The 26,160-nt window shown below is 52.1% G+C and overlaps 2 protein-coding genes across 5 annotated transcripts; one reads left to right on the plus strand and one right to left on the minus strand.

Moving 5' to 3' along the window:
• The first annotated feature begins 684 nt into the window (after positions 1-684).
• Positions 685-16,978, plus strand: LOC116784253. 2 transcript variants are annotated; one of them, XM_032682660.1, is made up of 9 exons: positions 685-811; positions 945-1,160; positions 1,577-1,760; positions 1,902-5,090; positions 5,603-5,845; positions 6,112-6,284; positions 6,528-6,645; positions 7,478-7,868; positions 15,065-16,978. In XM_032682660.1, exons 1-8 carry the CDS (start codon positions 702-704, stop codon positions 7,736-7,738), a joined length of 4,494 nt encoding a protein of 1,497 aa, XP_032538551.1. In that variant the 5' UTR covers positions 685-701; the 3' UTR covers positions 7,739-7,868; positions 15,065-16,978. The 2 variants fall into 2 exon arrangements, with proteins under 2 accessions (XP_032538551.1, XP_032538550.1); XM_032682659.1 differs by lacking the exon at positions 15,065-16,978 and adding an exon at positions 8,126-9,690.
• ZC3H6 (zinc finger CCCH-type containing 6) lies at positions 9,465-23,968 on the minus strand. Of its 3 annotated transcripts, none has more exons than XM_032682663.1 (12): positions 23,580-23,968; positions 19,105-19,285; positions 18,490-18,615; positions 17,669-17,924; positions 17,333-17,454; positions 17,124-17,240; positions 15,958-16,069; positions 15,313-15,422; positions 14,635-14,888; positions 13,394-13,896; positions 12,766-13,005; positions 9,465-11,913 (listed from the first exon to the last, which is right to left on the minus strand). In XM_032682663.1, exons 3-12 carry the CDS (start codon positions 18,562-18,564, stop codon positions 10,415-10,417), a joined length of 3,288 nt encoding a protein of 1,095 aa, XP_032538554.1. In that variant the 5' UTR covers positions 18,565-18,615; positions 19,105-19,285; positions 23,580-23,968; the 3' UTR covers positions 9,465-10,414. The 3 variants fall into 3 exon arrangements, with proteins under 3 accessions (XP_032538554.1, XP_032538552.1, XP_032538553.1); XM_032682661.1 differs by lacking the exon at positions 23,580-23,968 and adding an exon at positions 23,283-23,515 and having other exon boundaries at positions 19,105-19,345; XM_032682662.1 differs by lacking the exon at positions 23,580-23,968 and adding an exon at positions 23,283-23,514.
• Positions 23,969-26,160: the final 2,192 nt, after the last annotated feature.

The raw sequence follows: 26,160 nt of genomic DNA on the forward strand, positions 1-26,160 counted from the left end.
CGCGCGCAGGATGCGGGATCCGGGATGCGGGATGGATCCCGGATGGATGCCCGGATGGATGCCCGGCTGCGCCTCGCACACGTGGGAGAGACCGGCTCGTCCCGGGGGGGGGGGTGGTGGTGTGTGAAAGCTGGGACCCCTTTAGTCGTTCCCAAAGGTGGATTCCTTCGGGAGCTTCCAGTGCTGAATTCCCAGGGAATGGGAGCGGGATCCAGCGCTGTTGGATCTGGGTCAGCTCGATCCTGGAGGTGTTTTCCTGCACCTCCGATGCCGCTTTTATTTGTGCCACTCTCCAGGTTTCCAGGGAATTAGCTCACTCGTAACGCAGGACAGCTGAAGTTCAGGCTCCACGGAGCGGGGGGGGCTCCCCTTTCCTGGGAATATCCCGCCTAAAGGAAAAAGGCAGGAGAAGGGGCAGAAAACCGGCCTCGCTCGCACCAGTGTTCCGCCCCCGCTGCCTGAGCACAGGGGGCTGATCAGCAACGTCCCTGCACGGGGGAAACCGGGACATTCCTGCCCGATCCTTCCCTGGGATGATGAATTCCATACCCCAGAGCAGCCCCTCGGGACTACAACTCCCGGCGTGCCCCGCGCCCGCGCGCCGCGATGACGTCATTACGCGCCGCCGCCGTCTCCATGGCGACGCTGTCGCGTCCCGGTGGCCGCTCCCACGGGAACGTCCCGGCCCGGGAACACCGGGAATGGCCCTGGGGATGGAAGACCCTGCGATCCCCCCGTCCCCGCTGCCCCGGGAACACCCTGCGATCCGCCGAGAAAGGGAATCCCGGCGGCAGTGTCCCAGGAAATGCAGGTGACTGACTGTTTTAGGGCTGGGAGAAACTCCCAAGCCAGGAGCTGCCATCCACATCCAAGCTTGCTGGCAAAACCGGTAGCTATTCCACACCGGCTCCCAAATAATCCCAGGTTTTGTTTCCCTTTTCCAGGCAGGATAACATGGAGCCTTTTCCTCTCTCCGAGCTCGGGCTCCCGGCAGAAAACAAAGCTATCCAGGGAATCCTCTGCCCCATGGCTGTGGAGCTCTGCCACCTCCTCCTGGCCCTGGAACGGGAAGATGGGATTTGTGAGGCCTTTCCCAATTTAGGGGAGAAGGCAGAAAAACTGTCCAAAGCCCTGGAAGAACTCGCTGCTGTGGCAGGAAGGTGAGCTGGATGGGAGGCTCGGGGGGATGGGAGTCTCCCGGGTGGATTTGGGGGCTGGGAAGAGATGGAAAAGCTGGCAGGGAGCCTGCATCCTCGGGGAGAGGTAGGATCGGGAATGGGGAATAGAACTGGGAAGGAAAAGCAGGGATATGTGCTTGGAAGGGCCAAGGTAAAGCAACACCTCAGCAAACCATGCTTAAGATAAACACATCCCAAAGGAACATTCTGTGGATTTAAGGAATGTTTTGGCAAATCCAGAGCCCAAACCCACAGATCCTGGCAGACAACACCCACCTTCCAGAGGCAGATCCCACAGATCCCAGCCAGCCCTGGTGTGGGGAATGGTTGAGATAACGCTTCCCATCCCTGCCGCTTCCCGGCCCACCGGAGCGCTGAGCCCAACCCTCCCATTCCAGGCTGGCCCGGGAGTCCCACGAGGAGGGGACCACGGAGGAGATGTGTCCCATGGCCAAATCCCTGGAGCAGGCTGGGAGGGATGTGCTTCTGGCAGCGCACCAGCTCCAGGAGCATCCGGAGAGCCCTCGGCTCCGGGAGCACCTGGCAGCGGCCGCCAGGAGAGTCCTCACGGAGACAGTGAAGGTGAGCAGGAAGGTGGGAAGGGATGCCAGCTGGGGAAGCTCCAGCAGATCTGTGGAGCAAACCGCACCTTCTCCCCCCCCTCCCAGGATGAAACAGGGATGGGAATTCCTGACTGGATTTTGTGCCTCGTTCCCTGGTTAGGTCCTTCAGCTGGAAGAGGCCGCAGGGATGAGGCGGATCACCCGGGCAGCCGGCCGGCTCCTGGAGTGCCTGCGTGTGCTGCGGGATGCCCGGGACACGCCGGGGCTCCTGGCAGCATTCCAGGCCTTCTCCGAGGCCACGCTCCTGCTGAGCCGCCTGACAGCCAAGCGCCTCCAGGAACTCGGGGATGGTCCCGCACGGAAGAGCTTGGCCCACACCCTGCAGCTCCTCCACCGGTGTGTCCCCCTGCTCCACGGAGCCGTCAGACGTTCCAGGGATCCCCGAGCCGACCTCTCCGGAGACGACGCTTTCCAGCTGACAGAGGGGACCATCAGGGAGCTCCTCTCCCTGCTCACGGAGCCCCAGGACAGGAGCGGGATCTTCTCCCAGCAGGTGGACGTGCTGCTGGATCTCCTCTCCCACCCGGACAGGCTGCGCCTCTCCGAGGGCAGGCTCAGCTCCCACGTGGAAGCGGTGGTTCTCCATGGAATGCTGCTGGCAGACTCATCCAGGCTGGATCTGCAGCTGGAGCTGGTGGAGCGCTGCTGGGCCCTGCTAAGGCTGAGGAAGAGCATCTGCGGCAGGTTGAGCCGGTTGGAAGGATGTCCAGGAGAGGGCCAGGGAGAACATGGATTGGAGCAGGAATGTCACAGCATGAGGGAGGAGCTGGAAAACCTGGACCGGACCGTGCTCAGGGCCACTCTGTGCCAAATCCTCGAGGGATTCTTTGAGGAGAAGGAGCCCCTGAGGCAGTTGTTTGAAGGTGCCCTTGCTCTTGCTGGTTCAGGTTTTCCAGCAGGACCAGGAGGAATTCTAAGGAAGCTCCAGCCCCTCACCGCCGCCCTCTTCGCTCAGGCCCAGCAGATGCTCCAAGCGGCCGAGCTGGTTCTGGCCCGGTGCACCAAATCCCAAACTGCCAGGGAAATCCGGGAGTGGGTGGAGCACCTGCGGAGCCTCCTGGGCAGCCTCCCTTCCCTGCTCCTGGAAAGGAGTGGGAACACCGCAGAGCAGCTCCAGGCCCTGTGCCACGCCTGGGCCGGAGCCACTGGCAGCCTCCTGCGCTGCTTTGAGGAGACGGTCGGCACACGGGAATTCCTGGAGCTGTCCATCCTGGAGATGGCCAAGCACAGGGAATGGTGCGAGGCAGCGCTGGAACACCAGGATCCCGAGGGATTCTCCTGGCACGCCGCTCGCCTCACCGGCTGGGCACACTGGGTGGTTGGAGCCACTACCCGGCACGTGGACAGGGCCACAGATCCCATCTTCAGGAATGGCCTGCTGGTGTGGGTGGAGCAACTGGCCCATTCCATCCTGGAGCTGAGGGCAGTGCCAGCCCAGTGCCTCCAATCCCGGGATGCCTTCTCCCAGGCAGCCAGCCGCCTGATGGACGCTGCTCTCCGTGTCCAAGCCGGGCTGGATGGGTCCAACCACCCGGATATCCTCAGCCCGCTCCGGGAGCGAGTGCGGAGCACCGAGGTGGCAAAGGGGCCGGAGCTCAGCCCGTCCCACGCCGGGATACAAAGCAGTATGGATGAGGCCACATTCCACGGAGACATCCCAAGTCCTCCATCTTCTCCACCAGGCACCTTCCACCCGGATGTTCCGTGGGAAGGGGGTGCACACCCTGCCATCACAGCTCTCCTGGCAGCATCCCAAGCCCGGGACACGGCCGCTGTCAGTGCCGCTGGCTCTGCCTTGCTGGAGCTCTCCAAGGGCTGTGTGGATGCAGCACGGGAAGCACTGCCCATGGCCGAGCCCCCCCAGCTCCTGGTGCTGGGACAGCACCGGGACATCACGGCACTGACCCCCAGGATTATCAGCCTGGCCATGGAAACGGCCCGCAGCCAGCTCCGTGCTCCAGGCAGGCTGATCCACATGGCACTCAGGCTCTCGGGAAGGATCCGGGACACCCAGCAGTGCCTGGCAGCCGTGGCAGGCTCTTGGAATAGTCTGTCCCAGCAAGTGCTTGGGTTTATCTCGTCAGGTGACTTTCCAAGAGGGAAGCAGGCTTTGGATGAGGCCATGCTGGCTTTAGCAGGAGCAGTGCAGTTGGCAGGAGACATTGCAAGCACAGCCTGTAGTAAGGAAAATCCCATTCCCTCCCAAGTTTGGGATAGCTTTCTGCAGGTCCAAGCCAAGTTTTCCCGTGCTCAACTGAACACCAAAGCGTTCCTGGAGAAGGCAGAATCCTTCAGGGGCTCCTGTGGGATGGAGAAGGCCATCCTGGAGCTGCACGGTGTCCAGTGGGCCGTGGGCATGTGTGTCCTGCTGCACGCCATGGATCGTTTTGTGGGAAGGGATGTGCTGTTCCTGAGGGAGCTGAGCAGGGCCGTGAGGAACAAGGTTGGCTCACGGAGCCTCCTGGCTGCCGTGGCCGAGAATTCCCTGAGGCTGCAGGAGGCCGCCCGGCTCTCTTACCTGTCCTGTCCCAGAGACCGTGGTGCCAGGGAAATCCTGGCGCTCCGGGAGGAGATCCAGGTGCTCATGGAAGCACTGCTGGATGTCTCCAAGACCCTCCTGGTCTCCCCACTGCCTTCAGCCAGCCTGTCCGTCCGCTTCGAGCTCCTGCGGAGAGACGTGGCCCTCAGGGCCAGGGCGTTACTGCTCCACCTGGAGAGGGTCAACACGGAGCAGCTGCACATCATCCAGGACGTGGTTGGAGCAGCCCTGCCCGGCCTCTCCCACGAGGAGAAGGACAGGAGCAAGGAGGCCTTTGAGGAGAAGGCGAGTCGGCTCATGGCTGACGTCCAGTGGGTCAGGAACACCCTCCGGGACGCTCTGGAGGCCGGGGCTCAACTGCCACCGCGGGACAACCCGCTCTCCACGGCGGAGCACCTCCTGCTCCTCACGGCCCACGCCGTGGGCAGTGCCCGACGGAGCCTCCGGAGCCACTGGGACATGGGGGATGCCCACCTGGACACCTGGGATCCCCAGGACACAGGGGATGCCCACCTGGACAGTGTGGTGTGGTACTGGTCAGCCCAGGCCCACTACCTCCTCACACAGCTCCAGGCCACCCACGGCATCGGCACGGACGTCCTGCGGCGCATCACGGAATGCCTGCAGCGGGACCGGGCATTCCCAGGACAATCCCAGCTCTGCCCAGCCCCACAGCCCACTGAGGCAGCGGGAAGTCGCCCGCTCGGGAGCAGAGCAGGGAGTGGAGCTCCACAGGAAGCAGGTGAAATGGTACAGTAGCTCTTTTTCCCTATCAGCTCTTCCTGCAGGGTGATGGTCTGTCACTCCTGGTGCTCCCAGCATGGAGTGGGAATGTGAGGGATGCTGGCAGGGCCTCTGGAGGCCAGCGCTCTGACCCTGGGCAGCTCAGGTTGCTGACAGCCCTGGAGTCCCGATATCCGATCGGCATCAGCAAACCCATCCCAAACTCTGCCATTCCAGAGGGGCAGGGGCTGTACCACTCTCCTTCATCTTCCCACAGGCTCCCTCTGGGAATACCAGCAACTCCACTCCCACAGCAAACACTGCTGGGTGTTGGGAGCTGGGAAAGGCTTTGGCACATGACCCAGGTCCCTCAGGAGAACTGTTTCAACTGTGCACTGTCAGCTCACGTGACAGCTGCTCCCATTTGGAGCTGGCTCCAGGGGCTTTGGATCTGGGAAGAAGGGCTGGTGGGGAGTTGGAACAGACGCAGCAGGGCCCCCACCTCTCCCATCAACTTCACTCACCAAAATCTGTTTCAGAACCAGGCAGGTGGAGGAGGCCGCTCGGCACCGCTGTGTCCGCACGCTCCGGACCTGGAATCTGTTGCATTATTGTCTGGACAGCAGCAGGATGGCCCTTCCAGCACCTCCCCTGCAAAGCACAAGAGAGGAAACTGTGACACACAGCAGGGCAGCCCCAGCAAGGTGTCCCAGGCCATCCAGGACATGGCAATGAGGATGCTCCACATGGCTCAGTTCCTGAGGAAGAAGGGCCCCATCGCGGTACGTAGCATTCCACCCCTCCACTTCTCCCTCAGGATCACAAAGCCCATCCCAAATCCCTGTGTCACCCCATTCTCGGGAGAGAGGCACCAGCTCTATTTATGCAAAATACTCAAAATCCCTTCCTCTTGGTTAGCTGTGAGCTTGGCATCCCATCCTTTCCTCGTTCCAGGATGCATCCAGGCCTCACGTATCCTTCCCTGTCCTGCAGGAAAAGCTTTTTCCTCCTTCCCTCCCCACTCCCATTGATTTTTATCCCGTTTTAGAGCAAGGAGCAGTTTGTTGCCTGTGCCAGGCAAATCGCTTCGGACGGGCAGGTGGTTGTCAGATTTGGGCACATCCTTGCCAAGCAGTGCCCGGACCAGAGATGCTCCACGGAGCTGCTCCGCGCCTCCGAGCACACCCACACCCTCAGCAGCCAGCTCGGCATCGTGGCCAGGTGAGCTGCCAGGCCCAGGGATCACCTCTCCCAAGGCCATCCCAAGATCCTAGAGAAGGAATGAGCGTGGTGGCCCTCAGAGGTCCCTTGTGGGCGGTGGGAGTTCAGACACCATTCGGAGGGTTCCCTCTCCTGCCCGGGTTTCCCTGCTCGGATGGCACAGGGGACGAGCTGGGTTTGGAGTAATGATGCTGTGGGGTGCCTGATGCCCTTCCAGTAAAACCCTCTGGAATGTCTTTCCAGGGTGAAAGCAGTGACTGGGGAGAGCAAGGCCTCCTCGGAGCTGCTCCTGAGCAACGCGCAGAACCTGGTGCGAGCGGTGCGGCACCTCCTGGGCGCGGCCGAGGCGGCCTCTGTCAACGTGAGTGAGCCTTGGGATCAGCCACAGGATCAGGGAATGCTTGGGGGCAGGGGGAAGGGTTGCTCCAAGCCCCAGCTGCTGTGGGACTCCAGCTGGAGCAAACATTCCTGCTGGGATGTTTTTATTCCGTGCCTTTCTGTCTCGTTTCCAAAGCCCACCTTACACCCTTCCCATGTGTTGTTCCTGGAGTCACCTTTAGCTGGAAATAGTCCCTGCCAATCCCCTTTATTCCCAAAAGCCAAGCTCCCACGAGCTTTCCATGCAGCTGCCATCAACAGCCAACTGATCCAATTGGAAACAGTCTGTGGGAGCAGATTTTACCTGAAAACACTTGGAAAACAAGTGCAACTACCACCAGACTCTCCTGAGGCAGCATTTCTAGCTGAGTCCCATCCTCCTCTACAATCCTACAACTTTTTCTGGGATCAGCCTGTCTTTTTGAAGGAGACAGTTTTTTAAAATCCCATTTACTGTGTAATCAGCCCCAAGGGTGACAAAGCTCCTCCTGTGTTAATTAATTGCCCAAACTTAAAACTTCCTATATTTGTCCATTTTTCACTTTGCTGATTCCGGCCTGGATTAATCAATTAATTAATCTTGGCTGTCTAGATTCCAAAGTCCTTTTTGACCTGGAAATCTCCCTTTGGAAATTTTCCTGCTTCTCAAGAAACTGCACTCCTTTTCTCTCCCTGTAAGCAAGCACCTTTTTGAGCATTTTTAAGCATTGTGAGCATTAAAGAGGTAGAAATCCCACATGGATCAGCTCACATCCAGGCTTTCCTGTCATTCAGGATGTACAGGGATACTTAAAGCAATTATTTTGTCCAAACAGGGTTTGGGACAACCCTCACCTGACCCTGAAGCAGAAGAAGTTGCTGCTTTTTGCCTGCAGTGGAAGAAAAACCTGTCGTGGCACAGAGCCAAGGAGGCTTTAAATTCCAACAGGGATGAGTTAGGGCTCCGCAAGACTCGGGAAGCAAAGGCAGAGCCCACCCTGATGGCTGTGGTGCAGGAACCACCCCCTCAGACCAGGAATATCCCAAAGCATCCCAGTCCTAGGAAAGGACACACAGCTATGGACAGACACCTGTGAAGCCAGGGAGGGGCTTCTCATCCTGATGGCGGTTGGAGTATTTGCAAGATGAAGGATTCGTGCTGGAGCGTTTCCATTGTGGCAGGAAAATCTCGGAAGAGGCTCCGTGGGGGAGGCCAGGAATGTTCTGGTGAGTGTTTTACCCACAGGGCAGCAAACACCAGGTGGTGACACAGGCTGGACAGGGCTTGGAGCAACCTGCTCCAGTGGGAGGTGTCCCTGCCCACAGCAGGGGTGGGATGGGATGAGTTTAAGGTCCCTTCCCACCCAAACCACTCCATGATTTTATGATCCAGAGTTGCTCAGTCTTTCTGCACTGCAGAGAGCAGACAAGGTCACAGATCACATATCCAGGGATACATTTTTACTGTGTCCCTGATCCTGCAGATTTCCTCCCAAAATCCCCCTCAGCCCCAGGATTTTTCTCCTACCAAGTAAAACCTTCAGTCCCCACCATCACTCACCTCAGAGCTTCCAGAGGATCCCAGACTGGTGACACTGGCTGCTCCTGCATCTCTGGCTCTCCACATCCATCCTTCACAGCCTCAGGGGACGGAGCTGCAGGTGTCCCACGGAAACGCCGATCCATGCCGGAATACCGCACGTGCAGGAGGGCTGGAAACAAGCCTTCCCTGCGGAATTCACAATCCAACACCACAGCAGATCACAACTGGCCGGATGCACAGCCCATTCCAACCCACCTCGGTGTCCCCACCTGCCTCTCTATCGTGTTCCCCGCAGCAGGAATTCTGTTACCTGTGCAGTGGCAAGGAATCTCCTCCGTGTTCCAAGGGAGAGCAGCAGGCACACCGGAGAGTCTGGGAAGCAATCTGCAACGGATAAAGCAGGGAGCAAGGGTGGACGGAGGAGCAGAGCAGCCACAGAGGTGCTGGGAGGGTCCATGGGGACCTGTGGGGTTGGGGGAGAGGAAGGAAGGGAGGAAGGCAAGAAGGAAGGAGTGAGTTACAGAGTTACCCAGGCTGTGAGGACTCGCTGGCCTTTGTATCCACGTCCTATTTCCACGCCATTTTTCCCTGCTGGCTTGGTTTTTTTTGAGGAAAACCTTGACCAGCCACGCTTGTCACTACATGAAGATGTAATTACGCAGAACTAATGGATCACTCCAAAATAACAACCAGGTTCCGTGTCCCTTACCCAGTTTTCCTATTCAGAAGACCATAAAATTAATGGAATTTACGCTCTGGGAAATCAGGGAGGCAAATCGAAACCGCAATTGCCTTTGGAGATGTCTCCTCTGCCATGAAGGAATTACCAGCTTCCCTTGGTTCATGCCTGCAAGAAACCAAAACCTCAGAGTTTGGGATGAACTCGATTGTCCCAGTGGAAGCATCGCCTGGGCCAGCAAAGAAAGAAGAGGAAAAGGTGCACCAAGGAAGAGACTTAATGCAAAGAAACATTCCAAAGGGGCGGGAAGCAGGTGGTGATGGAGCAGCCGGCAAGTTTTTATTGGAAAGGCAGCTGGGCTAGGAATGACTGCACTTCCTCAGGAGAAAAAGCAACCCAAAAGGCAGGACAGGAGGCTTGGAGGACATTTGTGTTCCCCCGTGGAAATTAAAGACATGCAGTGGAAAGTGGCAACTCTCTCCAAGAGGGGCCTTGGAACCAGGTACATGGTTAAGTTAAGAACCCACCAACCATCCCACTGTGCTATCCCACGGCGTTATCCCACTCATTCCCAGCGTCCCCACGGAGTCACCACCAGGGATTAACGGTACCCTTTTTAATTGTTTTGTTAAAAATGTCGCCGAGACACCATGAATACAAGTACTGCGGTTACAGCCATACAAAAAAAGCAATACAAATTAAGCAGCTGAATACAAAAATACGTTGAAATACATGAACACCACAATGGAACTCGGAGCACTAAATCCCAATCGTGTAGGTGTGGAAAAGAAATTAAATAAAAACCTTTTTTTTCTTCTCGTATTAGACAACGTAGTTCTCTCCACTTTGAACAGTTACTTCTCCTAGTTATGTACTTCACAATTTTTTTTTTTCTATGTACAGCATAGAATAAAATACTTTGAAAAGATATGACATTTTTTTTTTCATCCTCAATATGCGATAGAGTCTCTTTTACACTAATATTGACTGCAGGAATAAAAACTGTCCGTGTCTTACATCAACGCATCGGAAAAGGAGGAGCGACGGTTTCCTTGGAATTCATTTACGCAGGTTTTCCATCGGTTCGGGGGTTTGGCAGTCCTGGAACGGCGTCTCTCCCGGGAATTAATGTACATAATATTGCTTGGATCTATACAAATGTGGCAATCGGATCTAAGTGGTGGTTGGGAAGAGGCAGCTCACACATATACAGCTCTGGGGATTTTCCATGACTTATTTACAATGAAAGTGCTTTTCTCAGCTCTAACACGATCCGGGGGGGATTGGTTTCCTTTCTACAGGTCAATTATTAGTCTCCCTGAAATTGGAAAAAAAAAAAAAAAAAAAAAAAAAAAAAAGGATTCTCTAGAAAATACCACAGCTTTGCAAACACTCGAGCGCACTGGAGAACTGCGTGTGGTTCGGGATTAGCAGCTGAAAAGTGGTGGGAATTATAATTTAAAAATAAATAAAGCCAAAAGAGGTAACCCAGGTACAAAACAGCAGAGAACTGCAATATCCACAACGGTAAAAAGGCTCCAAAGCCATCTGCTAACAAAACGGGGAAGCGGTTGGATCGAAAGTCTTGAAAACATCTTTCAAGGATTTATCATCCGACTCCCCGTTGGGATCGTTCTCCGGGGTCTGCGTTACCTGTCCGGGCTGCCTCACCTGCCTGGGGTCGCTGTACTGCGGCCTGATTAATCCCGACAAAGCCTGGATCGGGAGATTATGCACGGCAGGAGCAGCGCTGGAGTGTTTAGCCTGAGATTTACTGGTGCTGTTCGCTTTGTCTGAAGCAGCCTCCGCTGATCCTTCCGTGGTTTTTTCCGCGTTGGAGGCGGCTTTCTGCAGGGACGCGTCTTCCGCGAGGCTGGGCTCGCTTTTACTGGAATTTTTCAAAATGCTTTTTTTCTGGTTCTCTCCGTTCTCTCCCGAACTGGCTGGCGCCGTGTCCGAGGCAGAGCCGTGATCCCTGGGATCGTACAAACTGATCCCGCTCAGGATGGAGCCGGGCGTTCCCAGCCTGACGCCGCTGGACGACAGTTTGGGCGCGTACGGAGGCAGAGCGTCGGGGTCGGGTTTCGGAGCCGCGGCTTCCGAGGGCTGGGATGAGCTGGCGGCAGCTCTGGCGAGCCGGGGGTCAAACTTGGGAGGGTGGGAATCCTTCCCGACTCCGTGGTGCGCGTCTGCGCTCGACAGTCTGTGGAGTCTGGGATCCACGTTCTTTTGCAAGCGGGGATCCCCCAGTTTGCTGGAGCTACTGGCGTGGGAATCCGCAGCCGGATCCAAGTAGCCGCTCCGGCCCGCGAGGCTGTTCTTGGCCTTGGCAGCGAGCCGGGGGTCGGCCGGCATCGCGTTCGGATGCGGATCGTTCTTCAGATTCCGCAGTTTGTTCAGTCTCTGGTCGGCAATGAGCGGAGGGAGAGGTAAATTGATGGAGGAGACGGGGTCGGGCTTAGGCAAAGGGATCGGGAGCAAGTCCTCGGGGGCCCAGACGATGTGCTTGGCAAAGTTGGGTTTCATCAGGGTCACATCCATCTTGATGTGGCTGAACTGCCGGAGCTGGGAGCGGGGATCCCTTAACGTGACGCCGGGCAAAGGTTCCAAGGGAATGAGGAAGGCCCGTTCCCTCAGCTCTCTTTCAGAGTCCTCCTCGTCGTCGTCCATCCCTTTCTGCTTGACTTTGACTCCGGTGTGCGCGTGGTGCAAATCCAGCTTGGCCGCCCCGAGGGAGGAGCCGGCGTGGCCCTCGCTCACCTTGTGCATCCGCGGATCGCGGGCCAGCCGGGGGTCCAAGGATGCCGAATCGGAGGGTTTCCTGGGATTGGGCCTTGGAGAGGCCCGAAGTCTCGGGTCAGCAGTCTGAGGCCCCATACCTTTGTCCTTGGCCAGCCTGGGATCCGTAGGAATTCCCAGCATGTGCTGCTCCGTGGAATGTTGCTGCCGATTCCTAAAGTTTTCGCTTTGTTTCTTTAAGGTTTTGAGGATCGATTTAACACTGCTCCCCTCTTCCTCCTCGCTACTGGAATACCAGTTGACATTGTCATCTAGAAACCAAAGAAATTCCAAAGAATTTCGATTATTCAAGCAATTAATCCCCAGAGAATCCGACACATTTACTCCACAATGGGAAACTTCTCAGTGAAATCAAGCTGAAAAGATCTGACATTAAATCATAACTCCCTGTGTTATAAAAACAGTATCTAAAATAACAAAACTCCATCTAATCAAAGAACTGACATATCAAAAAATCCTGGAGGTACTGGAGATACTGCCAAGCTCTGCCATGTTCTCTCTCCATATCCATCAATATTTGGGAAAATAACCTGCTTCCAAACAAGTCTAACAGTACTGGTGAAAAAAACCTCACATCTAAACTCTGAGTCTTGATGGGAGAATGAAAAGTGAAATGGCCCCTTAAAATCTGCTGCCTTACTATAATCCAAATCCCAAGGTTTGGGGGAGAAATCAAGATTCAGGATGGGAAGAAATAAGAATATTTAATTTTAAAGGATATCACAGAGGAAAAAAATACTGCTCTAGAAAAAAAGATCAAGAGGTGCAACTGAAAAACCAGGATGCACCTGCATTCCTGGCAGTGAGAAACCTTTCTGGTTCAATCAGGGATTTTCAGAAGTAATTATCAACCACAGAACCTTTTAAAAGTGCCAACTAGATCCATAAATTATCCACGGATCTTCTTCCTGGGAGCCAGGATGAAGCAACTAAGCCTGCACTAAAATCCCAGAAGAAGCTGGGAAGAAGAGCTGAAAATACTGAGTGGCTGCTTGTGCATCCCCAGTAACGTGAGCGGTGACGCAAATCAGTGTCAGCAGATTTATTCCCGGCTAATTCCCAGCCAAGAACCGGGTCGAGAATTCCGACAAAATCCTCCTCACCTTCGTCTTTGCTCATGGCCCTCTGGCCCTGGCTGCTGGCAGAGTCTCCATCCCGTTGGTGCTTCTGGCTGAGCCTGGCATACAGGGCCTTCTGCATGGCGGGCAGGAAATCGGGCACGTTGAGGGCCTGGTTGTGGCCCATGTGGCCGCCCATGCATTCCGACTCGCTCCCGCCCGCGTGCGACTCCTGAGCCATGAGGTGAGCCTGGTGGTCTGGGAACTCTCCGTGCCATGTTCCATCTGCAGGAGAACAAAGCTCCGGTTAGCACCTATCCCAGAGATGTTTTCATAGCTATAAGACATGGAATCATGGAATGGTTTCGGTTGGAAGGGACCTAAAAGGTCTAGTACCAACCCCCTGCAATGGGCAGGGACACCTTCCACTAGCCCAGGCTGCTCCAAGCCCCATCCAACCTGGCCTTGGACACTTCCAGGGGCAAGCCACAGCTTCCCTGGCAACCTGTGCCAATACCTCACCACCCTCACAATTTCTTCCCAATGTCCCATCTAAACCTAAAGCAAAACATGACTTATTCAACACAACCGGACACCCCCAGCTGAAAAAGCCGGAACACTGACGACATTCCGGGAGGTTTCTCTCCAAGCTTCTTCCAGCAGACGTGCTTACCTCCGGAATTATTGGCTGGCTGGAAGTTATGCACAGCTTGGTGGGAATAGTAGTTGTCGTAGAAGTCGGCGGGGTTCTGCATGGACTCGTATTCCCCGGGCATCTGCTGGTACTGCGGCCCCGGGGGACAGTGGTTGTCCCTGGGCATGTTCACCATGTGTCCCTGCACTCCGGGGGAATTGTAGGAGCCCCCGAGCCCCGGCGGGGTGAGGGGAGGCCCCCCCTGCTGCCCTTGCATGGGCATTCCAGTCTGGTTCTGGGGGCCCATGTACCCCGGGGGAACCCCCTGCATGGGGGGGCTCTGCGGCATTCCCGGCCCCGGGGGCCCTCCGCAGGGATGGTGGCCGGGAGAACCGGGGTGCATCGGGGGCCCGTTGTGTCCTTGGGACATGCCGGGGCCCGGCCCCGGACTCGAGCCCGGATTGTACATGTGCTGGGAATGCGGGTCGTTGCCCTGGAACGGCGGCCTCGGGGGCGACGCGCTGTTGTAGAAGGTCGGTGGCCTGGGGGAGGAGAAAATGGAAGGAATCAAATTTTGGATCTACAAAGCCCGACAGCCCACTGGCTCCCTCCTCCCCCTCCCCGCTCTTACTTGTACTTATTTGACCTTAAATTGGTTAAAAATCCCAAAGGAGCAGAATTGTTTTCCAAGAGAGTTAACTACACCCATTCCATGTTATCACAGAATCACACGGAATCATTTAGGTTGGAAAAGACCCCTGAGATCATCAAGTCCAACCTTTGCCTAGTCACTAGACCAGAGCACTGAGTGCCACTTCCAGTCCTTCCCTGAACACCTGCAGGGATGGGGACTCCACCACCTCCCTGGGCAGCCTCTTCCAATGCCTGACAACCCTTTCCATGAAGAAATTCCTCCTGCCCCTCCCCTGGTGGAGCTTGAGGCCGTGTCCTCTTATCCTGAATAACAACGGATTTTGGCTGGAAGCACATTTTTTTCAGCATTGGCTCATCTCCATCAGTTTTCCTCAAGAAAAAGCCAACTGCAAAAAGACTGGAGCGGGGAATGAACTGCTCCACCTGCAGATGGAGATGCCACAGCAAGAGCCAACGGAGTGACCTTCTGGAAGGTCAAGCCTTTCCATGGAATGCATTAAATAACTCTGCTATCAAGCATCTGGCAGATCCTTAACTTATCCCAGAATCCTGACAGGAACAAAGCCAATGACTAAATATTAAATGAGAAATATTCAGAGAGTTCTACCCAGAACTCCAACACCTACTTCTTCCCAATTTTGTGGGCCAAATCCACAGTGGGCTTCACGACTATTTCAAAAAGAGACGGGATTTTCTTATAATCTCCTGAAGGATCTTGATAGTTTTCCATGTCGGACTCGGAGAAGGGATATTGCTCTGGGGGGGTTGGCAGGAGCCCGACGCCCGGAGGGGGTTTGGGAAGAGGAACTATGCCCCGCTTCCGGAGCTCCTCCAGCTCCTTCTCATCTTCATTCTGGGGCTCCTCCTCATTATTCAAAACCTGGAACAAAGCCACGGAGCAAACATTCCATCAGTTTCCCACTATTTGCAATTCAATTTAGTCTCGTACCTCCCATTTAAATATTATTATTTACATATTTAAAGAAACAACCTTCCCTGGATATTGACATCCCACTCAGAGGATTTATAAACCCATTTCTGGGGGTTGTTTTGCAGGACACCCAATTCCCAGGTAGGAAGAAAAATTGTCCCAGTAGCCACTAAGGGACATTTTCCCACAAGTCCACTTCCTTCAGACAGGAATTCTATGTGAGAGGAACGGAAGAAGTTGTTATAAGATTCCCAGTGTTTTTAGTTGTTGGATTCACCCCCCTTTTCTGTTAAGGCCTGTTGGGCAGTGACTGGAGAGAGACAGGAAAATCCTGCGTGAACCAGAGGTCAGGATTAGTGCCTGGATCCCTCACCTTATCCAGTAGCTCCTTTGTTTCCGCAGTCAGGGGAGCGTGAGAGAATTTGCACTTATCTCCTTGATAGCACTTGGCTCCTGTGTGGTAGAACTTGCAGGGGAATTCATGTAATTCAGGGAGTTAAGGATTCCTAACAGTTTGGGAAGGTTAGAAAATCCAGCTGGCAGCTATCCTTCAGTTCTTCACCAGGAATTCATCTTTCCAATGCCACACATTATGAAATTTGGAAGCTAAAAACCAACTTACCTCATACTCCCACTTTAAATTCTCCTAATAATTACATTTCTGTGGCCTTCGGGTTTCATTTTAAAGTTGTGATTAAAAAGGGGAAGGAAAGCACAAGAACAACAACAATCAGGAACAGATCAGAGGTTAAAAAATATGTGGATAAATATATCTGAACTTCACGGAGTTTTATCTTTAAAAATGTTAAAAAACTTTAAAATTGGCACAACCCCAGATTTTATACTTATTTTTTCCTCTTAACTAGTTAAGAAAAAAAATCATTTGTAACAAATCTACCATTTTTGGTAGAGTCTCTTAAGGAAAGAAAGAGCCACCCTTAAAAATCACATCAAAATAAACAGAAATAAACAGCAGTATAAACTTCCAGATGAATTTCCAAGTGTTTTCAAAGGATATTGTGCAAATAAATGCAGTTCTCTCCTTTGGTGCAGTAACCCTGGATGTAAAACTTGCAGATTTCCTTTTTCTTTTCAATCTCTGCGTCGTGATCAAATTTACACTGTTCCCCCTATAAATAAATCAAAAAACAAGGAAAAGCCATTAGTGAAATGCTGAATAATTTCGTTTCACACTGGAAGAAGAACATCCTCCTCAGCTCCTCAGCTGAAACTTTTTATCTTGAATAACACTGACTTATAATCACATCCCTAAAAAGTGTGAATAGGAGAAAATTCCTGGATTGGATTTCAAAGGAATATACAGAGTGGTGACAGAAAACAAGCTGCTCTTACAGTCTCAGGTCTTTTCTCTGCCTCCACCTTGGAATTTGCATTAAAAAAGGCATTTAAGCCAATATTTTCCTGAATTATTTTCCATACATCCTGTTATCCATTCGGATTATTTTGCTGGGCAGGGGGTTTGTGGATCTTTTTAGCATTTATTTTCATGAACAAGACACCAAGTGCTCTTTCAGCCCCTTTTAAAACTGAAGGTGGCAGCAAATACTCGTCTCACTGAGCCAAACATTCAAAGGCAGCAAGAAATACGATATTTCCAATAATGTTCGCCTTTATTTTGACCATTTGAGAAACAAACATAAAATATTCCACTTCTAAGTCCTGAGGAACCAAAGAAAAGTGAGTCACTCACTGAAGAAGCATCCAGTGGTTTAAGGGTGTGTTTTATAACAACCCCACTTTTTTAGAGAGAGAAATCACTTGGAAATCAATGTTTCCAAATTAGCAAGGAACAAACAACTTAATATATCCAGGAATTGCTGCCTATTTAGCTTCCAGACTTGTGAGATTTATCATATGATAAAATATTTTTATTTGGTATTTACATATGATGCATTGCCAGTGTAAGTTTATGATGCTGTCACAGATGCTTTTATTGCATATATTACTAAAAATATAATACTTACAATGGAATTAATAAATTATATAGGATCTAATAGCAGTTAAATTCAAAATGTGTAACAGAATGGGATGTTTTCCCATATGCCATTCTGCTGGATTTATCAATAAATCCTCAAAACCTCAGAAATCAAAACACTGAGTTGCAACACCCAAGTTTTCTTTAAATCAGCTAAGAACGAAGTAAAAAAAGAATTTAAAATGTACCTTAATGCACCTGCCTTCGAGGAAATATTTACAGATCTGTTTGCCCTTGTGCTCCACCGTGTGCTGGTTGATGAACTCCTGGCTCATATTCACCCACTTCTTCACTGGTTTGCCATCCTGGAAAACCAAAAAATCCACCTTTTACTGGTGCTGCACAAATATTAGTTGCCACGTGGTGCACTGGGAATAAGGGCTGTGATCCCAGGTACCTCATGGAAGCCATCAGATCCTTTATTGCCTCCTCTTCCCCTGCCACGATCTTTGCGCTTCAGCTTCTTCTGCATCCCACGCCCTCGGCCCACGTTGTAATTGTTCCCTCGCTGGGAAATGCCTGGAAAACGGGAATGACCTCTTTAGACCACGAAATTAAGGGAAAATGGTTCTCTAGTGGCATCATGGAACGAAGGAACTCTCTTTTTGCTGTTGGAAATGTAATTTCTAACCAGCCCTGGTGGCAGGGAAGCCACCCCTGGCAGTTTCCCTCATCCAGGTCTCCATCCCAGAATGATCCAGGACACAGCTGCTGCCCCCCAGAATTCCCTTACCTTTCTGGATCCCTTTCATCCCCTGTTTCTTCACCGGCTCCTTCGGGAATGGAGGTCCCAAATCCCCACTGGAGGTCTCCTTAGCCTGTCTGTACTGTTTCAGCTGGTCAGCAAAATCCTCATCCTTTTCTTCCTCGTTGTAATTCCCAAAGTTTTCATCGCTGTAGTGACTGTAGTCATCATATTCCTTACTTTTGACATTTTTTTTATGCTGCATTTTCTGGGAACTCATGTAATTCCCTGACACGTGTCCATGCTGTAGGAAAGGGACTGCATTAGGAAGCAACTCCACATTTCCAAATCCCACACTCCAAACAGCTCTAAAACCCCATTTTTGGGGCTGTTTTACTCCCAGATTTGCCCCAAGAAAGCATCAGTAATACAAATAAAATCAGTTATTCAGTAAAAAACACTATTTTTGATTCCCAGACTGGGAAAAACCAGGACAAACTGAGCTCCCAGGCAGCAGAATCAACTTTAGATATTGCAAAATGGCTTTTTAAGAGCTGTTTCCTCTTAGTCCCATCTAAATCCAAAACAGGCAATAAAATATTCCCTAATAATAAAGATTCCTTAATTCCTGTTGCCTCGTGGAGGAAAAATTGGTATCAAGCTCGTTTACACTACCTCACTTCTGCCACAGATCCTGCTCTCCATCTGGGAATACACCCAGGGAGATGAGAACTAGATGTGCTCCCTGAAATCTGGGAGAACGGGCACCGGGATCGAGCCAAGAATTCCCGAACCACAGCGTTTCCACTGGCATTTTTTTAAATGCCACCTCGATAAAGACCTGAGAAATCCCTTGAAAAACTTCCTACCTGACTGAAGGACGAATCATAATCCCTGTAGGAAGAGCTGCTGCTCTTCTTGTGTGGCCTTTCTGGGCGCTCCATGTCGGAGTCGTGGCTGTAGTCGGAACTGTCATCGCTGGAAGGGGAATTATGCTGGAAAAAAAAGCAAAAAGAGCTGTGGAACTGCCAGGAATTTCAAGGGATCCATATGAGAACACTCTGTTTTTAAAAAAGGACCAGCAGGTTTCATTTTCCAGGATCAAGTTTTATTAACCTCTTGCAATGGAGTTGATTAAAATCTCTGTTAGCTGCGTTTTCCCAACGAATTTTCCTGAAGAATTCACTCATCTTGCCTGAAATCTTTTCCTTCCATAAATAATCAGCACAAAAGTGAAACCGGTAAACTGACATTTTTGCCTCTTTATCCTAAAAACTCTCAGATCCCTGTGGTTCAGCTTCCAAGACTGCTCTCAGTGGCCAGGGCTTAACTTAAACCACTGGTTAAGATTTAAAACCAGTTTAAGTCTTAATACAAATGACACCATTTTAGTTTCCCTCTCCAGTTCCCTGGATCCTTGTCTAAACCTGGAAACCTGCAATTCCAATCAGCACCTCCAATACTTTGGGTTTTTTGTTCCTAACCTTATGCTTGTCCCGTCTTCTCCTCTTGGATTTCTTCTTTTCCTTCTCTTTTTTGCGTTTTTTCCGGGATTTCCGGTGGCCTTTCTCGGTTTTCTGTTTGTCATCCCCTTTTGTGCTGTGCTCCTTCACATCCTCGTAGGCAGCATCATCTATTTCCCCATCTTCCAGCTCTCCATCTTCTCTGTAGGAGGAAAAAACAGCAGGACAATAAAATTCCACGTCACCATCCAGCTCATTAGCACTGGAAAAAAAAAAAAAAAGGTTAAGAAGTTTGAAGCAACCCCAAGCTGTGATTTTTGGGATAAATGGATGTGCCAGGGAGAAGACATGACTGCTGTATGACCTCCTACGGCCTGGAATTTCTTGGAATTACCAAGAAAGTGAAACTGGAGCATAAATATTCCTGAAACACCTGCAGCTATCCCAAAAAAACCCAATTCTATTTTGACAGCATCAGCTAAACTCGTTCCCTCGAGGATCAATTAAATTATCCTCCTAAAATACCCACTGAAAATGCTCTTTGGGAACAAGGTCGTTCCCATTTCCCAGTTCCCTTGGGAACTGCACTCATAGACTTCCACTTCTGGGACACATCCAGGACTGGAATAACTTTCCAGGTAAAACACTCTCTGTAACACAATCCTTTGGATTGCATGTCAGAGGGAAGATTACACAAGTCCTCTAATCCCTAAATTCTTTGCACAGCATCCAAGCATTTTCCAAGCACTGAACTTCCAGAATGTAAAAAGGAAAAAAAAAAAACCAAGAGAAATAAGTAAAAGCCACAAACTAACTGGATAAACATGACTTGGAAAGGTAATGGTCAAAAATGTATCATTTCTTGGGAAAACGGTTATTCTTCAAGGAAAGCTTCAAGGAATTGGCAGGGCAGGAATTCTCAACTGTTTTAGAGGCTTTTATTCCCATTTAAATCCCAAACTGGAGCTGTGCACTAGGAAAGCAGGGCAGAGCCTCCCCCTCTTCCACAATCTCCAGCTACTCAGAGCTCCATGGACATGTGAGAACAACCCCAGAAAGATTCCCACTGTCCCGAGGGGATTCCTAGGACATCTCCCAGCTGGATCAGAAAGGAACAGAACCCAGGGAGAATCAGGCTGGTGAAAGCATTGAGCAGTCACACAAATCTCTGGGAAGGGAAAACCAAAATCCACATCTCTGGGCAGGGAAAAAATTAAACCCCACATCTCAAACGACTCCCCCAAGTTCTGGTGGTTTAACTTCATTTCTAACCTTCAAATCTGGGGTTTTAACTCCTCTTCCTTCACCTCATTCCAGGTCATTTGTAAAAATAGAATTCCTTATGCCCAAAAGAGGATTTACACCTCAAGCTCCTTAAGTCCAAGATCCAAACCCAGGATGCATTTCCTCAAACATTATGGGGATCTCGAGCCTCAAACATTCTTTAAGCCTCTAAATTTTAGGTTTGATTTAGGGCTTCGGAAAGGTCTGAGTTAAAAACAATTATATTTTGGTTTAAAATAGTGCAGGAGACCTTAAACCACCCAAGTGTTTGTGACACTGGTCCAGAACAACTTAAAGAAAAAAAAAACCTCCCTCCCAATGCTCTTGACAGGTTTATAAAATCATAAAGAGCTCAATGATGAAGACAATAATTATTTCAGTAATGAAATATTATTGTATGAAAACTCCATGCCTAAAATAAGATATTAGAGGACTAAAATTCCCCAAATTTCGAGACTAGGGTGCTGCTAGGCTAAAGAAATTAGGAATTAATATGGAAAGTAATTCTAAATAACACAGAAATTTAACTGGGAAAATCAAATAAAACCAGAGGGGCGGCTGGGAGGAGTAAAAAAGTGAAAGTCAGTGAACTCCAAGTGATTTTCTAAAGTTCCTGGGAAAGCTGGCACCGATTTATGTGTTTATTTGCTGGAACTGAGTTTGCCTTCAACTTCCTCCTCACCCACAGAACCAAGAAATCCTCACTAAATGCTCACCTTGCAGGAAAAACCTTTCCAAGGTCCCTGTATTTGAAGGCTCAGACCCTTCATCACCAAAATAACATCACCAACAGGAGTTAACTACAAACATTTAAAGAATTACAAACAATTTGGCCTTTGAGAAAACAAAGACTCTGGATTAAAACAACCTTCCAACTTGGAACATTCAAACTGTGAACAGACAGGGCTTTTTACTGTTTCCTACTGCTCAAAAAACAGTAACAAAATCAAAGACTCTGGATTAAAACAGGATTAAAACAACCTTCCAACTTGGGATATTCAGAGTGTGGCCAGACAGGGTTTTTTTTTTTACTGAGCAACTTCTTGAGAATTCTGCAGATCAGCTCAAATCAAACCATGTATTAACAGCAATGCCCTGAATTCCTGCTGCACAAACTGATGGAATCTTCGGGGTTCCCAGTACGGGTGTTCCCTGCAGTGAACTGGTTCTACTGGTCCTGCATTTGCACACCTGATGTGACACAAAAACCTGGAGCTGGGGCTTTTCTGCAGCGAATTAAGAACGTATTTCACCAAAAATGTGATCTCCCGGGTCGTGTTTATTGTTGCTATTTGGGAATTAAAGCATTATAAAGCAACGCTTATAAATCACAATTAATTAAGAGTATTAGGTGGCACTTAATGGTTCTGTTGCACAATTTACCAGTGTCACAACTGGCTGGACTGGTGGGAATGGCTGCTTTCCAAGCTGGAAAAACTCTGCTCCCAGCAGAACCTGGAGCCACTCAGGCTTGTCCTGAAAACATGGGATATTTTCAATCCCTGAAACAGTAACAAGGCACAGCCTGACTCCCGGAACTCCCCCGGCACAGCTCTGTGTCCCAGCTGAGGCAATCCCAGTGGATCCCTGGGGTGCTTAGGGCACAGCACGTGGAACATGAAGCGTGACACAACTTCCACCCTTTCCCAAGGACAAGCAGGAAGGGGAAAACAAGACCCAGCAGCTCTGGGCTCTTCCCTGAACCTGGCACTAAACCCCAGGATTGTTTTGGTCCCACTTCCCAATTCCTAACGACAAGCAGGAAGGGGAAAACAAGAATCAGCAGCTCTGACCCTTTCCCTACATCCCAGGACTAGTTTGGGACCTCTTCCCAATGACAAGCAGGAAGGGGAAAACAAGAATCAGCAGCTCTGGGCTCTGCCCTGACCCTTTCGCTAAATCCCAAGACTATTTTGGGAGCACTTCCCACTTTCGCACACACGGAATTAGGGACTCTTTCTCCAGCGAGGAAACTGTTGCATTTGCCCACGAGTCCCTTCTTTTTTTTTTTTTGTTTTGGTCTGTTTTTCCCAGTGTTTTCCAGCCCTCTGAAGTACCACAAAGGGTTGTGGAGCTGTGTTGGGGCAGGCCAAGCTGAGGGAATCCCAAAAACCCAGCGTTTTTAACTCCTGCAGCTGTGTCAGGAATGCTCTGAGTAGGTGTAGGCTGAAGGACGGGTAGTTCCCACCCTGGCACAGTATTTTTGGAACTAGTTAGGAAGGCCAGGGCTGCCTGGAGAAAGGATTTGAATTTCCAGCAGCTGCAGGAGAGAAAGGGAGGGAGGGAGGGAAGGAGGGAGGAACAGAGGTCCTTTCACCAGGAACAGGACTCTGGTTTCTGCGCATGGGGATTGAGAGGTGGCAAAGATAACGTCAGTCAGCCCTTAATCTGCATAAAAAAAGATCCAGTTAAATGTGTAAGGTGGAATCTGGCAAGAAAATGACGTTAAATATGGCTCTAGTGAGAGATTGTGGTATCAACAAAAACAGCCAAAAATAAAAAACCCGCCCAAGTCGGAGCACCCTTTCCTGCCTGAGACAGAGAACAATGGTGACATTCAACAGACACCCCCTGGAAAGTGCAATTTATGGAAAGAATGGAAAACAGCCCCCCTTCCCAGCCAGAGTAAATCAATGAAGATGTAAAAACGCATGCATTCCGTAAGGAAAAATTAAAACCTTGCTAAAAAAATGCACTTTTTAATGCAGTGACACCCCCCCTCCCCTCCTTGCATTCCCCCCCCCACCACCCCGGTCCAGCCTGAAGGTGACCTGCCCCCCCCAAAAACATCGTTAACCCCCTCAGGCACATTAACAGAGCATCATCATCAGCATCAGCATCATCATCATTACCAGCATCACCCCACTAAGTACCACCATTATGAGAAGCGGAGAGAGAGAAGAATGTTACTCGACCTTTCGTCCCCTGCATGTTGCCTGTCAGAGTCGGGCATGTTTGGGTCAAGAACTGGGTTTGGGGGTTTGGAGAACAGGCTTTCAAAGGCCATTGTGCCTGGCTGTGGTGTGGTGAGGAGGAGGAGGAGGAGGGAGGTGGAGGAAGGCAGGGCCCCGCCGCTGCCCGCGGTGCGGAGCGGCGGGAGGAGGCGGCGGCGGCGGCGGCGGCGCGCACGGCCGCGCTGGGGGCGGCTCGGTGAGGAGGAGGAGGAGGGCCGGGCCCCTCAGTGAGGAGAGATGATGAAGGTTTGCACTCACGGTTACTTAGTGAGACACTAACGGGCACTCAGCGCCCGGGCCCGGCCGCCCCGCGCGGGCGCTGCGGGCAGGCGGCGGCGGCGGCGGCGGCTCGAGCGGCAGCCCCGGGGCACAGGAGAGCGGGAGGACACACACACGGGGGGAGGGAGGTGCTGCTGGCCGGAGATGGCGGCCCTAATTCTTCCTTACAAACATGGCGCCCGCGCGAGGCACTCGCACAAAATGGCGGCGGCGGCTGAGAAGGGAGGAGGAAGAGGAGGAGGTGGTGGTGGTGGTGGAGGAGGAGGAGGACGACGAACGGCGGCGGCGGCAGCAGCAGCAGCGGCGGCGGCAGCAGCAGCAGCAGCGGCCCCCCCGGCGCTTTGCCCGCACACGCTCGCTTAAGCGCCCGCGGCCCGCACGCGCCGCCGCCGCCGCCGCCACAGCGTCTTCTGCGCCCGCCGGGGCCGCGATGGCGCCGCGCTCCCTTCACGCCGCCGCCGCCGCCGCCGCCGCCCCGCCGCGCTCCGCCCCCGCCCCCTCCTCCTCCGCCCCGCCCCGGCCGGCCCCCCGTGCGCCGCCATTGGCCGCCGCCGCGCCGCCTCGCCCGCCCATTGGCGCGCCCGCGCGCCCGTCAACCCCCGGAGGGGCGTCACGCGCGGGCCACGCCCCCGTCCCCTCGGCAGCCGCCGCCGTGCGCGCGCGAAGGGGGCGGGGCCTCGCGGCGCGCGGCGTCACGTGCCCCGCTCCGTTTGTGTGTCCCCCCCTCCCTCCCTCCGCCCGTCACGTGACGGCGGCGCCATCCGGGACGCGTTTTCCCCACTGGAATTGCGGGAGGGGGGAAGAAGAAAGAAAAGGGAGGGAAAAAGGAGGGGAAAAGGAGAGGAAAAGGGAGGCGGCTTCCGGCCGGCGAGAACCGGGACGAGGAGCGGCGGCGGGGCCCCGCCGCCGCCGCCGGTGCGTCATGGGCGCCCCCCCCACCCTGCACGCGCCGAGGGCAGCGCCCCCTGGCGGCGGTGCTTGAGGGGGGAACCCGGCCCCGCGGAGCTCATTAATGACATTAATAATAATTACATAAAACTTGCGTCCCCGGGGCGGCCGTGACGCCGCCACCGAGATAAAAGTGTTTTCCCTTGGAATCGCGGTTCGGCGATGTCAGGGCGTGACAAAGAAGCGGTTAAAACAATAAATAAACGTGCGAAGGGAAGACGTGGCTGTCGGAGCAGGCGGGATGTTTCTTAATTAAAAATGTCCCCCAAAAAGTTACTTTCTTTTTTTTTTTTCCCTTTTCCGGTCTGCCTCGCGGGGCTTTTCAGGACGTGGGACTCGCTCTTTTCCAGCGCCAGCAATCCAAGGGAAAAATACGATTTATAAAAAAAAAAAAAAATAATAAAAAAAGAGGGAAGAGCCACATGTATTCCCATGGGTTCCCATTAGGAAGAGCCTCAGATCCATGAGGGGAGAACCACCTCCGTGTGGCCAAGCTCTACTAAGGGTCCAAATCGTCATGGAGATGAGGCAAATCCAAGGAAACAACTGGAAAACAGCATTCCAGGAGTGCTGGGACTGAAACAGGGCTCTGGGGAGGTGCTGGTGGCTGGGGAGCGTCATCAGGGCTAATTAGGACTAATTAGCCCCGTCAGGCAGACCAATTAGCTCCATGGTGCCCACAGGGCTCAGCACCATCTCCCCAGGCTGTAGGGAAGGAAAAAAAATGGGATTTCAAATCCGGAATAGAAGGAAAAATCCGTAAGTATTGGTTAAATATTCCGATTTTTAACATGTAGTTGAAGGTAAGTTCCTGTACGTGTTTAATAATTATCATTCTGTTAATTTTAGCTCAGACTGAGGGTGAGGAGAAGCTCAGGGATGCTCCAGGGATGCTTGGGATGTTCTGCTGGGAAAGGTCGATGAGGAATGGATTTTGGGAAGTGGAGGATGATGAGAAGAAAATGGGATGGGATGTTGTAGTTGCCTCATCTCCCACCCCCCTGAGCTTGGGGCTTGTCCCTCCTCATGGAGTAAGGAGGAGAGAGAATGCTTTCCCAACCCAGTCTCCCAAATTCCAAGAAATTCCAAGATTTCTCTCCTTCATCCTTTGCATTCTCCCCCTGAGCCATTTGGGGTGAGAAATGGTGATTTTTGGGGCAGCCTCTGGAGCTAGCTGTGCCCACCAAAGGGGAGCCGAAGAATTCCAGCTATTTTTTCTGGCTCCAAAATATTATTATCCAAAAGAAAAGGTGCATTTCAGGGCCAGAAGAGCCTCTCTCTCCACATTCCAGCCTCGGGAAGTCTGAAAGGTGCCGGAGCAGCCACTCTGGGAAGGGAAAAAAAAAATCTCCTCGAGTCAGCTGGAATGGCAGCCAGAGGTTTGCAGCCCGGAGAGCTGACCTTAAACTTTTTCCAGGGCTGGAAAGGGAGAAACCAGCTCACCCTGGCCTCGGGAATTAGGAAAATGTTGTCAGCCTGGAATTATGCCGCAAGGAAAAGCCTCTGGAGCACGGTCCAGGCGCCCGTCTCCAGCTGTGTTATCCGGTGAAAGCAACACGTGGAAACTATTCTGCCCCGTCAGGAGCTTGTCCTCTCCCAGATTCCTGGTTCT

This window comes from Chiroxiphia lanceolata, chromosome 3 (assembly GCF_009829145.1).
Source record: "Chiroxiphia lanceolata isolate bChiLan1 chromosome 3, bChiLan1.pri, whole genome shotgun sequence".
NCBI lineage: Eukaryota > Metazoa > Chordata > Aves > Passeriformes > Pipridae > Chiroxiphia > Chiroxiphia lanceolata.

Coding starts and splice junctions, on each gene's coding strand:
- LOC116784253 (XM_032682660.1), top strand. CDS start 702: ATGGCCCTGGGGATGGAAGACCCTGCGATCCCCCCGTCCCCGCTGCCC. Junction 1,161..1,576: donor CTCGCTGCTGTGGCAGGAAG/GTGAGCTGGATG, acceptor CTCCCATTCCAG/GCTGGCCCGGGAGTCCCACG. Junction 5,846..6,111: donor GGAAGAAGGGCCCCATCGCG/GTACGTAGCATT, acceptor ATCCCGTTTTAG/AGCAAGGAGCAGTTTGTTGC.
- ZC3H6 (XM_032682661.1), bottom strand. CDS start 23,374: ATGGCCTTTGAAAGCCTGTTCTCCAAACCCCCAAACCCAGTTCTTGAC. Junction 17,455..17,668: donor GATGAAAGGGATCCAGAAAG/GTAAGGGAATTC, acceptor CCCGTTTTCCAG/GCATTTCCCAGCGAGGGAAC. Junction 16,070..17,123: donor TCGAAGGCAGGTGCATTAAG/GTACATTTTAAA, acceptor ATTTATTTATAG/GGGGAACAGTGTAAATTTGA.